Below are 15,051 nucleotides of genomic sequence, written 5' to 3' on the forward strand. Positions count from 1 at the left end.
AGCTCAAACTAAAATTATTCTGTGTAGGCCTGAAGATTTTTAATAAGCCTTTATTATGGTTGGCAGTGGAAGACGGCAATTACGCACGAAGCCCCTCGCCAGGAAGCAGGTTTGGTAACGGCAAACACGATTATCCCCAATCCTTCCCTCCGCCGCCCAAAAAACTCTTCGAGCTGATTTGCTGGGTTGATTGGCGCTGACCCAGAGTGTCCTGGCCATTAAGCAATCAAGGAAAATCCAAAGGAGGACTTCATTATTCTGTGAGCCTTCTGACTCCAGCACAATCTCTCTGGGATTATATCCTATCCAAAGGCTGAAGATCTTAAGACTTTGTCTCAGCAAAGTGCCAGAGCTGGATTTGTTTTTTTTTTTCTTTCTAAAAGCATTTTAGCTCTAAAATGAATCTGAAACTTCTGCAGGAACTGAAAATTATTTGGAACTTCGTGAGACACAGATTCCGTACTTTGTCCTTCTATGGGCCCAAACAAACCTGTCATGTGAGTTGAAACAGGAGATGTTTTTGTTCCTCTGTGAATCCAACCTAATCTGTATTTCTAACAGATAGCCTCACTGAAAAAACAATTTGCTCGAGGATTTAAAATGCGAATTTTTTGGGAATAAAGCCCACCGGGGGATTTATTACTTATCTGCTTCCACATGGAGGTAAGAGGTCAGCCTCAGCTTCATTGCAGTACACTGAGACTAGCCGCGTTCGGGAGCGTCCGCTGATTGTGTGGGACACTCTCACATGGTCCCTATAGAAAAGCTTAGCCAAGCGGCTGCAGACTGCTTTTCATCAGACGTTGGGCTGCTCATCAGATGCATTATGCAAAAAAAAAAAATACAGCTTTTATTTGACAGTTATTCAGATGAATTTCCAATGCAGCATCTCTTTTGCTTCCTTTTGGGCTCAGTCATTAAATTGGCTCATTAATGCCCTCTGAGGCCAGAGACAGAATACACTCCTTGTACCGAATGGTTGGCGAGAGCTTTAGTTGCGGTAGCTGCCACAAGGAGCCCATGTTTGAAAAGTTGACTCATAAGTGACGCAAAGGTGAGAGGCGTGATTTGCTATTTATCAGAAGTGTGAGGACTTGTGGATGAGTACAAACTGGTTGGTTGGGCAAATGCATGAATAAAAAGAGCAGCACAGCCACTTGATGGTTCCTCATCTTTTCTTAAGGAACCATCTACGATTGTTTTCCATGCAGAGGAAGAGTCCTAACCAGGGCTACCCAGAGCCAGGTGAAGTGCAACGCTCAAGGAGCATTCAGAGGACATCCAGCTGCTCAGCTTAACTGAAATTATGACGATGAAACTAACAGATATATGCGGAAGTTTACAGCAACACGTGGTCCTGTTTTGAAGACCATGAAAGAAGTTCAAACAGGGAGGTGTTTTATCTGTGATATTGGCTGCCTGCCTGTTGGGAGACTATTTATCCATCCTACAAGGGTGCTGTGAAAAAAGTCTCTGGAGTATATTTTGAAAGTCTAAAATATGACAAGTGTAGTGTGGACAATAAAGGGTGGAGAGGAAAAAAAGGCAGCATCTGTAGCTCTAATATCAGCTCTGACAGCTTACCTGCTGCTCTCCTTACGACCACTAGATGTAGCTGCAACACAAGCAACTGAAATTTTACTTGCAGCTGGAGTAAATAAGATTCCAGCAGTGGACCTTTTTCACATTTTGACATGTTAAAGGAAAACCAAGGGTGTCAATGATACAATTAGTGATGGCTGAATGCCATTAGGCAGCTTCAGTTCTGTAGCTTCAAGCTGCTAAATGGCATTCTTGTCTTGGCACCTTTCCTACGATGACAAGTCCTGTCTTACAACTGTATGGCACATTCTGCTACCACAACACCTAAACTGCTCTTTAACATTTTGTTTCTCTCTTTGTATATATATTTTTTCCATGTTTACAGGTTTAATTTGCTGAAATGATTCTCCTCACTGAATAGTTCTATCTGCACAAAAAAAACAGCCTCGCAATAGTCCAAATCCTTTGCCTGAGAGCTTCAGTGTGCTTAAATGCATGAAACTCAATAGCAAAGATTTCCGTCCCTTCAATGTTCATCGGTGCTTGCAGTTCTGGTTTGAAGTAACATAACAGCCATGAGGGCACCTAAGGAGAATGGAGGACTTCTTCAACAGCACACTTGTGACTGGAGAGGAGGAACGAGTTTGGATATCATTTGCAGTATACATTTCTGGTGAGCATAATTCTATGTTTACACATTGTTTAAACATCGAAAGAAAAAAAAAAAACAACTATATTTTTACTATCACTTCTATGCATTTTTCGCACTGTTTAGTATGTTTTTAGTCCAAAACATCCCAACTAATCCAGTCATAGGGAGACACCACCCTGAAATCTTTTTTTTTTTTTCCCTGTGAAAATAAATAACCGTGTATTTGGTTATTAGTTGATATATTTGTGCTTGATCCGCAAACCGGTGCTACGAGTACCTTTGTAACTAAAACATCTTGTGTCCTGAAGTAGAATGTTGTGTAATACACCACAGCTTCCTGCATCACATTGGATCAGGCTGCATGGACATCCATGCATACTTCTGCACACTCATCACTAAAGTCATTACCAGGTCGGGGCATCGATTGGGACATGGATTCATTCTGCTGAGTCAGCAGGATGCTGATTAAAGTCTTCATGATGTGATCTAAGTGAGCAACAAATTGACAGTTGTCGGTATGTTACTGCTAATATTCCTTAAACATTTACATTCCTGATAGGTAGGTGGTTAGTTCTCAACTCAATGAGTTAATCAATAGAAGACAGGGCCTTTGAGTGGACTCTTTCACTCTTTCACTGTCTTCTGTGGGACCCTGGTAATTCTTGAGAAATGCTGGAGGTGAAGAGAAGGTTAAGTGGTTCTGTGTCATGGGGTTATCAAGACGTAACCTAATTTACGCTTTTGGATTTACACAGCAAACCAAACAGTCAACCAGACTCTTTGACTTCACAGCTGCTACACCCACAGACAGGCCCATGAGAAATGTACAATATTACTATGTAATGCTTTAAAATAATTCATATAAAGACTGATTATAGAAATCCCTGGATAAACAGAGTGTAGTGTAAAGTAATGTCTCACCAGCTGCCTCGAAGAACTTTATTTTTGTCAGGGGACAAGAGAAAAATTGCAAATCTGAAAATCCATATTTGAAAGCAACACCTTTACAAAAGTGTCTCCTAACCGTGAACGATTTCTAAGCTGGTTCGTCAGTATTCACTACATCTGCCGCTCTACATTATGTGCCATCTCAACACACAAGCAACTGTCAGCATGGTAGTGTATTTATTGGGGGCTACTTTCAGAAGAGAATTATTTTGCATGAGGTGTTCTTGTGAAAACCCATATATTCCTTAAAAGACATCATGGATACCTTGAAAAGCATCAATTACTGTGCATAAATAGATTTTAAAAGGGAGACCTAAACACGCCAAATAAGAGTTTATGAATAAGACCTAAACACACGGTATACACAAGGCACCTAAAAACACCAAATAGCGTTTATAAAACACTACATAGTGTTTGTAGTGTTATTGATCTGGATGTAAAAATGCAGTTTTTGTTTGATTACCGTTCACAGATGCAGGGTGCACTTTGAATTTCTCACTAAAAAGCTTCCATCTGTACAAACACACTCACCAGCCGTAGTTTAGTCACCATGGTAACCATCATCAAAAGGCAGAAGTGTCTCCTCCCCTCTTTCCCCCCATTATATGCTCCACTCCACAGATAGGAACGAGACGGGGTTGCTGCTCCCATCATGCTTTGCAGCAGGAAGCAGGAAGAAGCCAGACAATCAGTGAGTGGACGGCAGCACAGAGGAAAACAGACTGATGGGGAATGAGGAGGCATCACTCAGGGGGAGATGGCCAGTGTTGCCTCCAGGGCACAATCAAGCTGCTCCTTCTCTTTGGGTGAGTCATTTCTCATTTGTCCAAACTGTCTCAAAAAATTGTGATGAATATGTGATGAAGCTTGTAGAGCAGACTTGCAGACAGATGGATGCTGCCGGTGGATTTAAAGGGGCAGTTACAATAATCCTGTCAGAGGGAACAGGATAAGGGGCTTTTCCTTTACGGTGAGGGGTCGAGAGGGGTGACGAGTCGGGCAGAAACCCCTCGCATCTTGCGACTGTTCAGACAGTCTCGTCTTTGATGTTTCTGTGATTTGTTTCAAAGGTGAATTCACTCTTAATCGTGACAGAGCGCATTAGAAGAACATAAAGAAGTAAACGGACACATTTTCACACCAACACTGACAATTATGGCATTCAGTCCAGCACATAATGCACTCAGGGACACACCCACACTATTACACACACACACATATGCACACAAGCGTACACACAGAGACCCACTGTCCTATGTGGTGAATAACTGCTCTATTTATCGTCTTTCGTTCACTCATTCAGCCAGAGATTCTTCTTCTTTGTAATCCAAACAATGCCAGCTGTAATGAAGGGTAATATTGAATTCATTTCCATCCCCAGTTCACTTATAATGTAAAAGCCACTTAAAGAGCTTTACATCTTTTTACAGACCGGTACAACGTGCCAGCAGTATGTACTTCATGTTGAAGGAAGAACTAAAGTTCACTTTCAAACTGAGAAATTTTACACAACAAGCAACATTGGTTATGTTTAAAATTACATTAAGGGTAAGAGAACTACCAAAAAGCTCATTAAATGCATACATTTACATGAAATAAACAAGACAACTAAACAGAATTACACAGAAATTAGTTTGCAAGTTCAAAGCAAAACCTTAGCAGTTCAAAAAGTTAAGGAATCTAAATCTAAACTATGTAAAGTATGTGATAAAAAAAAAAATGGCACCCTTTTGTCTAATATATTAATTCAAACAGCAAGTAACATTTTACAGAGCTCGATCTCTCTGCCCTGGATATTTCTGCTGAAAAAAACAAAAACAAAACAGATATTGTTTTTGGTTTATTTTGCCTGTAAGTGACTGCATCTACCACAAGGTGGGAACTACATACATGTTACATCTTACATTTTTACAAAGCTAAGCAACCGCATCACTGTAAAAAAATCACTTCAGTGTGTACAACATTATGAAAGTGAACACATCACTGTACAGACCAACGTCACATTCACTGGTCTCGTTTTCTTCAATTTGATGTTCAGTCCGTTGCTGCTTCAAACCATTGCAGTGCTAAACTAGCCCTGCACAGGTACAGCTGCACATGTCCTGCAGTAAGCATTTAAACCAGGAAGTGACCACACTGGAACTACAAACGAATCTCTCCGTCACCAGTGAGGGAAGCTCTGCTGCAAAAAGCAACTGATTCAATCAGTAACATGAGTGTTTCATGACGGTCACTTCAGTTTGATGAGTAAAGATTTGTTTGTATAAGGTTGATGTCGCTGAGCTTCTTTCAGTCTTTGAATTTTTTTTTTTTTTCCAGTTATCCATTTACCAGTTTCTGTATAATTTCCACTTCGGCCGGATGCTGTCCCATTTTTAGTCTGCTGTGTTTTGCCCCCTCTTTCAATTTGCTTTAAATCTTTATTTAAGCAGCCAATCCCCAGTGACCATCATGTACGCCTTTATTGTCATCACTTCCATGTCATTCTTGGAGGGTAATTTAAGGTAATTCGACAGCTTTTCAAACCGGCCTGTACTTACAACTGTATTGCCTGTCAATAATAACAGAACTCTGACCACTGTACGAACAAGATATTGACTTACCTTTCCATATTAGGGGCGCGTTGATGAGAGGTGATTTTCATACGGTGGTGAAATAACTGGAAACCTGCAGCGCCCGTAAAAAAAAAAAAAAAAAAAAAAAAAAAAAATCACACAAATCACTAAATAAAATGGTTAGCAAGAACAAAGTCAAACGTATTAAAAAAGTGAATTTGGAATCTCCAACTTGTAAGTTAAGAAGCACAAATTTTACTTTTTTGCTATAAATTCAAATGTTTGATTAAATGTGTTATGAAGAAGCAAGGGACGTGTCAAGTTTTTGCTCTGGCTAACATTTGAAACTACTTTTTTTTTTTTATAAACAATGACATGTGAGTGTATTGAGGACTTTTTCGATAAAGAATGGATTAAAAGGTCAGATTTTTAAGGCTTGTAATTAGAAACCTTTTTTTGGTCAACACTCTTAACACGTGCAAGATTGTTACACAGTGTGTTGTTCTAACCTGCATGCGTGACCAACCTCGTAGGAACAAATCATTGTTAGATCCTCTTGTGATAGAAAAACAAAACATAACTCACAGCCCATATATGTTTACGTGATAGAAAACGGATAGTGATGGTTTCCCACCCAATTCACCCAGACATCAGCAGCACTTCTCTGCCTACACACCTGAAGTATGTCTTATCCTCTGTTTGCCATGTAATTCACTCCGTGTACAGGCTGTATTTAAACAGTAAGCCACGCTAACTTACGAGTCTGTGCGGGGCAGACAAACACTGTGGTCCAGTAAAAAAATTGACTTGGTTTAACCTGCTGACACACACACACACACACACACACACACACACACACACATCTGTCACATATCATATGTGTATATATACACATATATACATATCTCTCTCTATATATATGTATATATATATATATATATACATATATATATATAGAGTACCATAAATTTAAGCTCCACCCACTCCCAGTGTCCAGGCCAATAGGGAGCGGGGTGAGGGTGAGCAAAGGGCTGCTCTTATCTGACTATATATTCAACAGAGTTCACACTCACATCTACTGCGTCTGACTGCTTGGGAGAGAAATGTACAGAGAGCAGAGCAGAGAACGAAATAGATCAAACTGATAGTGACAAGAAGTTGAGGCAGTCAACACAAAGTTGAACTCGTGTTTGTCCCTGTGACTCTGCAGGTGAGTAAATCATCACACTTCATTCAGTCTATAATCTGGATTTGGAAGCAGACACGTTTTTGGATGTGAAATGACAACTAATTCTTTCAAAGTTTGTTTATGTTTCATCAGGAAAGTTAGAAAAGCAGCTCGGGAATTGTTCACTAATATGATAGAAGGTGGGAAGATAATGTTGTTATGACTGAGCCGATATCTATTGAGCGCAGTTTTGATCTGCTGTTATAAAGACGTCTAGATCACATACCCACTGTTTCAAACATCCTTTAAAACGCAGGGCTATTTAAAAAAAAATGCCCAAGCAGTAATTTGAGTATCTATAATAATTACCAACTTCTGTACAGGGTGAGATAAAAGTGTCTCTTTCTATGTCCGTTTCTGCGGTTCTACCAATATATTTTCAGACTGTGATAACAGAGCGATGATCTCCACTCTATTTCAGAAAGCATCAGTGAGTTGGATAGGTGTTGTTTGGTTCACACCAGTCTTTTAATGACAGCTGTCCCTCAGTCAGTCCCATCATGTGTCATCTTATGTCTACATTGGTTGAGCGCTCGAGTGGGACATCTCGGCATTGTCACTGTTTCAATTGTCTTTATCGTTTTCTTTGATGTCAGAACTATTAAAAACCTTCACTTGGCTGCAATTTAAGTTGAATGTGGACGATGATTTGCATCTTTTTAAAACCATAAGTTCTCTAAATCAATTCAAGTCAGTTGGTGGAATAGAGCTGCCGTTGACTTAATTTTAAAAGGTTTTATTTTTAAAGTATTGAAACTTGACCGTTTTACATGATTACATTGTGTCCCAACTTGATTGTTTTACTTTTCATTTCACTCATTGTGTGGATAGATGCAATTTTTTTTGTCATAAAATCAGCATGTCACTTGTATATCTGATGATTTTTTTCAATCATTGGAATAATATATTTCTTCATACTTTTGGCTAATACAACGAAACATTTTCTGTATATCTGCAAATGCTTATAATAAACACCATTTACTTACTTTTCGGTAAACTGCAAACATTGAAGTCAAGAACAAACCGAAGGCAAAATTAAGACAATGATATTTAGGCTGATGCAATGTATTAGATTTGAAAAAAAAAAAGATAATGTTGTTGTAATAATGACGACCTGACATGACATGATTTAAAGTGGTAAAAAATAAATAAATATCAACAATACAAATATCAGCTACTTGATTTTTTTGATGGCTCAGGATGAGTCAATTTCTATTTACTGATTTTAGCTTTGATGTCTGACCCTCAACATTGTCGACTTCACATGAACGAAGGAAAACTATTTCATGATCAAAATAACAATAGCGTGAATGCTGAATTAGCATCCAGACTAATGAAAGGTGGCTCCCCACTCAAGGGTAATTTCTAAGCAGCGGTGGAGTGCTTTTATATCACATGATGAAGGGGGAGAACATTGATTAGAAACGGCTGGCAGGAACAGCTTTAATTAGTTGTTTTCAATGTAGTTCAGGGTTGACACTGAGGTATATTTTATGTGTTTGGTCCCTGAGGGTCCTCAGTGTGACTCCTGTCATTGTCAGCAGTTAATCAGGACAGTTTTTACCTAACAAAAGTTATGTTGTTCTTCTGTTCCTGATTTCTTTTTGGAAGAAGTTCTTTGATTTCATGTGTTTTATGTCAGTGCAATGGGTCATTATTTGTTTCCTGTGTCTTCTAGCAGTTAAAAATGTCAGGTGAGATTTAAAAGAACAAAGTCTGTCTCTGTATTGGTTTGTTTAAATGGGTCATTTCTATACAAAGTGAAGTTATTGAGCTGCAAAGTAAAACTACAAAGAGAGAGTACGTAAAAACATCAACAAAGATTAAAAGATAAATGAAATGCTTCAATTCGGATCCATTATCAAAAATTTAAATACATCATGCGAAACTACAAATATGATGGATGTAAACATAACTAAAAGCCTTCCTCCTTATTCATCTGTCATATCGGTCAATGAAAGCCACCACCACAGGAAGTCGAAATCGAAGCACATAGCAGTGTTGTGATGGCAGAAGCTGATTACATGTCATTTAGAGAGTTTTATGATTTCTGAGACCTGATTAACGCTGCTACCGCTGCTACTAAAAACAGTAAAAGTCAGGCCTTCTGCTGCCAGCCAATCGCACGCTGTGTCTTTAATGTGCTGTTCAATTGATCTATGCTACGAGGGGTGTCAGTCATGGGTTTTAAAAGCCACCTGACAATTTTATCTTTGAAAATGTTTGGCTAATTTTAAATTTCCAGTGTAAATGATCTCAGAACATTTCTTCAGTCCATTACCTTTACCAGGCACCAAACAGTACAGTTAATTTGTAATCCGGAGTGAATATTCACATATTCCGAGGTTAAAAGCATGACACCCACAAAGGATCTGCATCAACAAAAATTACACAACATCATCATAAAACTAGAGACTGTAAGGAAGACTGGCAGGATGTAGCTTGTTAGCTTTGGCCCACGTTGTAAAATGTATTGTCTTTTTTTATTTGATTCGATAAGATAGAAAAGGTTTATTGAAAAAGATTAATTGGACAGACTTTTGGCAACCTGCCAGGTTAAAGACTTTTTAAACTGTTGGTCATTTTAGTTAAGCCATTAAATTTTGTACTCTGTGGAGTAACGCTCTGGAGTCATGTTTTTAGTTGGGGCATAATGTTTGTCTTGCATGAGATCACAGGCAGGGAAGCTAGCATGCAGGTTTGTTAGACCTCAGAGATACACAAAATGCACTTTGGTGAGAAACATTAAATATAAAACCATCTGTCCCTGTCATTCCTGTCTTTCTCAGGAGCACAGCTGACCACGTCCACCCTTCCCTCTTCTTCTGACTGTGCTGCCTCCTCTTCCTCCCGTGGACCATGGAGGAGGTCTCCAAGGTCACAGAAGCCCTACTGTGCCCGCCACCTCTCTTGGAGCGGCGGGTTCGCCAGCGACAGCCCACAGTTTCAGTCCTCAAATCCAAGCTGAAGCAGGGTGTGACATGCTCTGTGCCCAGAGTGCGATCCACCCTGACGGGATTCTTCCCTGTGGTGCGCTGGCTGCCTAAATACAAGCTCAGAGAGTACATCTGGGGTGATGTCATGTCTGGGATGATTGTGGGTATCATCTTGGTACCGCAGGCCATCGCCTACTGTCTGCTGGCAGGAGTGGAGCCCATCTATGGCTTATACACCTCGTTTTATGCCAACATCATCTACTTTCTCATGGGGACATCCAGACATGTGTCTGTGGGGATCTTCAGCCTCATGAGCCTCATGGTTGGACAGGTAATGGATTGGAAGAAACAGCCAATGATCATACTTGGGTCTTCAATGACAGGTTAAAGGAAATGTTCCTGGTAATTCTCCAACAAGCACATTGTTAACCATGTGGTGTCATTAATAATCTGAATACTACTGCTACTACTACTGGTAATAATCCACAGAAAGATATTGCTGGCCAATTAGCATCATTTATGACTTAATGACACTGAGGATTTTTTTTTTACAACTGTATTAAACATTTTACTTTATTGTACTGATTATTTGAGATTTGTTGCCGATGTTTTGTATCCACCTACAGGTGGTGTATAGGGAGGTGTTCCTGGCAGGTTTTGATCTAAACGAGGACTCCATTGCAGCCAGTCCTGATATCTTCAATGGTACATTGGGCACCAACCTGACTGGTGGTAAAATGCACAGTGTTGAGCTGATGGGCGTGCAGTGCGGGAAGGAGTGTTACGCCATCAGCATCGCTGCTGCCGTTACATTCCTGACTGGCATCTACCAGGTAAAGGAACAGGTGTATTCTGACTTTATTGTGCACCGCAGTCAATATAGCATCATTAATTCAACAAAATGCTGCCTTTAAACAGAATCAAGCCAGTGATGAGGTTTGCCCTAACAACGTTATCGGAAAAACAATTCAATATCAAGTCTGGACGGGGTTCATATGTCTGAATTAAAGTCTGTGCAGTTGATCACTAGTAGCGGTGTGGCACTATGTTTTCTAGTGTGGATCCTCATTTATATAAGTACCTAATGAACATATGAATGTGCACCGGGCTGACATGGTGCACACTTCTTGGAGATGGTTTCATGATACTCCAGTGGTGAGCAACAGTTTTTATTGTGGTAAGAATTTATTTTAGTGCTGCTTTTGTGGAAGCTAAATTATAATGATGTTAACATCATTGACCACACACTTGAACATTTCCACAAGCCTTTAAAATCTGGTTTAACACCTGTCAATAAAATGAAGCAGACTCACTCCTTTTTCTGTTTCAATTACATCCCCTCCAATCTTCTGTCTCTCCCTTCCTCCCCTCTCTTGCCTCTAAATCCTGATCCCCTCCTACAGGTTATAATGGCAGTGCTTCGACTAGGCTTTGTGTCTGTATACCTTTCGGCTCCCATGCTCGATGGCTTTGCCACGGGAGCCTCTTTCACCATCCTGACAGTGCAGGCTAAATACCTGTTGGGTCTAAAGATTCCTCGTCACCAGGGCTACGGCACGGTGGTCGTCACCTGGATCAACATCTTCGCCAACATTCACAAAACCAACCTGTGTGACCTCGTCACCAGTGCCATCTGTATCTCAATATTAGGTGAGTCATCAACGTCTATTCACATATGCTCACCTCGGATTCCCAAATGTATTCAATTAACCAAATTTTCTTTATTATGGAATAACACTTTATATTTTTATTCGCAGTGGCAGGGAAAGAGATCCAGGAGCGCTACAAAAATCGTCTTAAGATCCCTCTACCGACCGAGCTGATAGTCGTGGCAGGTGCTACACTGGTCAGCCATTTTGGAGACCTGAACAGCCGTTATGGCTCCATCGTGTCCGGTCACATCCCCACAGGATTCATCCCTCCCCAGGTGCCTAGCTTCAGTCTGATGCCACGGGTGGCGCTGGATGCCATTCCTTTGGCGGTCATTAGGTAATTTACAACCACATTAAGAGCATGTTTGCTTGGCATTAACACGTGCCTCTATTGCAAGGTGCTACAGCTGCAATTTTGTAGCCTTCACATGTGACGTAAAAGGGTGTGAACATGACTTTGATGACAAAGATTAATTTACCGCCTCAACTGTCTGTTTGTCTTGTAGCTTTGCCTTCACTGTGTCGCTGTCCGAGATGTTTGCAAAGAAAAATGGCTACACCGTTCGCCCTAACCAGGAGATGCTGGCCATCAGCCTCTGTAACATCATCCCTTCCTTCTTCCACTGTTTCACCACCAGCGCAGCACTGGCAAAAACCATGGTGAAGGATTCAACAGGCTGCCAGACACAGGTGAGTCTGAGACTTTGAGAAAGGGTCAAACACTGATGTCCATTTTGTGTCTGGTTTACATTAGACTTATAACACTATCTTCATTTTCTTGAAAAATAGTTCTCACAACAATTATTTGCTTCACAAGGATGACTCAGAGGCTGAATAGGCCAATGACAACAATGAAATGTCATTCTAATGAAAGTCCGTCATTAAAACTACCTCTGGGAAAGGAGGTCTGCAGAAGTCAAATACTGGCAAAGCTTTCCTGTGTGAGGAAATCATTTCTAGTAACATTCTTGAAGCGTGTCCCGAGGCCATGTGTAGAGCTTCGGCATTCAGAGCAGCAAAAAACAACATTTTGATCTGTTGATAACAAAAAATAATAATAATAATAATTTTTCCTCCATTTCCTCCTGTCTCCGTGCGCCAGGTATCGAGTCTGATCAGCGCCCTGGTAGTCCTTCTTGTTCTCCTCTTCTTCGCACCTTTCTTCTACGCTCTCCAGAAATGCGTCCTTGCGTGTATCATCATCGTTAGCCTTCGGGGAGCACTGAGGAAGTTCAAGGACATTCCAGCTAAGTGGCGGGCCAGCCATAATGACGCCATAGTTTGGCTTGTTGCCATGTCAGCCACGGCTCTGATCAGCGTGGAGCTGGGTCTCCTTTTTGGAGTTGTCTTTTCCATGATCTGCATCATCTTTAAGACCCAGAATCCAAATGTGAGTAGATACAGTGGCGCTAATTCAGATTTTTCAAAGATGATAGAAATGAAAGTAATTCAATTATCTGATGTTTGATGTCAGGTCTCTCTGCTGGGCCGGGTCAAAGACACGGATCTTTACGAGGACATGGAGGAGTATGAGAACCTCATGTCTCCACCGCGGGTGCAGATCTTCCGCTTCCAGGCTCCTCTGTATTACGCTAATAAGGATTCTTTCCTCAAATCTCTCTACAAAGCTGTCGGAGTTGAACCTTTCCTGGAGCTGACTAAGAGGACAAAGGCAGAGAAGAAGGCCAAAGAGATGTTCACAAAGCAGGCCAAGGCAAATGGGGAGAAAACCAACAGCGATGTGGTTGTAGGGCTGATCCAAAGAGAACTGGAGTTCCACACAATAGTTTTAGACTGCTCTGGCATCCCTTTCATAGACTCAACAGGCATGGCCACTTTTAAAGGGTTGGTCAAGGAATATAAAGAGATCAGTGTGAGCTTGCTCCTCGCCAGCTGTAACACTTCTGTCATTGATATCCTGCAGAAGGGACAATTCTTTGGGAAAAATGACAAAGACATGAGCAGCCTTCTGTTTCATACAGTTCACGCTGCAGTTCTTCATGCAAACCGTGCACCTGCAGCAGAGAGCAGGTCAGAGGACTCTGTGGTGTAGATATACCACTTCTCCTTCTCCTATCTTTTGTGTGCCTAAAAGGGATTTCAGGAAGTAACAATCCTGCATTAGGTAGCCTCGTGAAGATGCCTTTTGGGACGTTTTTTTCCCAAGAAAACAAAGAGGGACCAAGAGCATCCAATTAGGAAGAGTATCCTATTGGTGAAGACCTTTAAAAGCTTTGTGCCCTTAAAAAACCCCACAAAAACTTAATCTGCACAATATGCCTTTTTAAAGCAGTTTTCTAAGATCAAAAGAGCTGGACTCCCTAAACAAACTAGACTCATAGGAATCAAGTTGAAATACAGTAAGAAGGTAAGGTGAAGATAATGTAAAGTCAGCAAACACTCATTGATCAACAATCCTACATTAGTTGACAAATGGCTTAAAGATTTTAAAGTTTCTTTTTATAAAAGTGGCAAAATTTAACATGTTCATACATGACAAAAAGTTGAAGAGGCACATACAAATATAAATATACCCATTTACTTCATATTTTCTGGTCTAGCGTGTTTCCAGATTTGTTCAACTTTTTGTGACGATTTATTTCCGTTTCAAATTCAGATACAAAAAGAAAAGACTAAGCAAAATTAAATACATCATTAACTTCTAGTTACAAGTTTCCAGTAAATTGGAAGTTTGTCGTAGAGACACTACATCTGAAAACGACTGAGCCACTCGTGGTCACCTGTGTTGCCGTCAATCATGAAGTTTCCTCTCATCTTTTCCACAGAAGGGAAGGAAATGAGCAGTAGAAAAGACAAATCAAACACACCTTTGGCTTTGTACCTCAGTGAGTGTCTGTGGCATACTTTAAATTGTTGACTCTCGACATTGGAAATCACAGATCAAGTACAATGGTTTCACATAGCCAGACATTATGCGAGTCTATAGGCCTTTTAGTGATATCAATAAATGAGATTTAATAAGAGAGCAAACCCTCTGATAAATGTTAAATCCATACATTGTTACTGGTTCAGTTCAACGGCTCAGTTGTTGTCACAAATGTGTTTTCTCACATTTCCAGTTTGCTTTCTACTCAGGTGCTGATTAGTGCGAGTTCTATCAAATACACCTGATTAGAGCATTGCTGACTGCGATGGACACTATTTCAACTAGGTTACTTCCAAGCCAGAGTCCATAATGGATTAATAACAACAATGCAGGAGTCCAGAATCCAGACTGGAGAAACTGTGAGTGGTATTTACAGAAGTGCCAACTATTACCTTGGACCTCAAATCATTTTTAGAAAGGCTAATAGTTAAACTCTTCTTAAAGATGACGCACTCGTGCGTGGTGGGAGGGAAAGCTTCACGTGACTCATGAGGACCATGTGGTATTTCAGCCTCTATCTCACACAGAGAGCCGTGGCTTCAGACCGGCTCGTTACAACACACTTCTACTCTTGCCCTCATCGGAAACAGGAAAAAAACAGAAGAAGAAAAAAAAAAAAAAGAGGGAAAAATAGATTTTGACATATGAGAG

The 15,051-nt window shown here is 40.5% G+C and overlaps 1 protein-coding gene across 2 annotated transcripts; it reads left to right on the forward strand.

The window, feature by feature from the left end:
- The first annotated feature begins 3,793 nt into the window (after positions 1 to 3,793).
- On the forward strand, positions 3,794 to 14,998 carry slc26a1 (solute carrier family 26 member 1). Of its 2 annotated transcripts, none has more exons than XM_069704219.1 (8): positions 3,794 to 3,948; positions 9,715 to 10,192; positions 10,488 to 10,706; positions 11,265 to 11,511; positions 11,619 to 11,850; positions 12,020 to 12,203; positions 12,616 to 12,903; positions 12,988 to 14,998. In XM_069704219.1, exons 2-8 carry the CDS (start codon positions 9,785 to 9,787, stop codon positions 13,564 to 13,566), a joined length of 2,157 nt encoding a protein of 718 aa, XP_069560320.1. In that variant the 5' UTR covers positions 3,794 to 3,948; positions 9,715 to 9,784; the 3' UTR covers positions 13,567 to 14,998. The 2 variants fall into 2 exon arrangements, with proteins under 2 accessions (XP_069560320.1, XP_069560330.1); XM_069704229.1 differs by having other exon boundaries at positions 10,488 to 10,694.
- Positions 14,999 to 15,051: the final 53 nt, after the last annotated feature.

The sequence above is a fragment of the Brachyistius frenatus genome, unplaced genomic scaffold (genome assembly GCF_029030835.1).
Source record: "Brachyistius frenatus isolate BFR_SWC_R1_liver_20210118 unplaced genomic scaffold, ASM2903083v1 Contig_3, whole genome shotgun sequence".
Taxonomy (NCBI): Eukaryota; Metazoa; Chordata; class Actinopteri; family Embiotocidae; genus Brachyistius; species Brachyistius frenatus.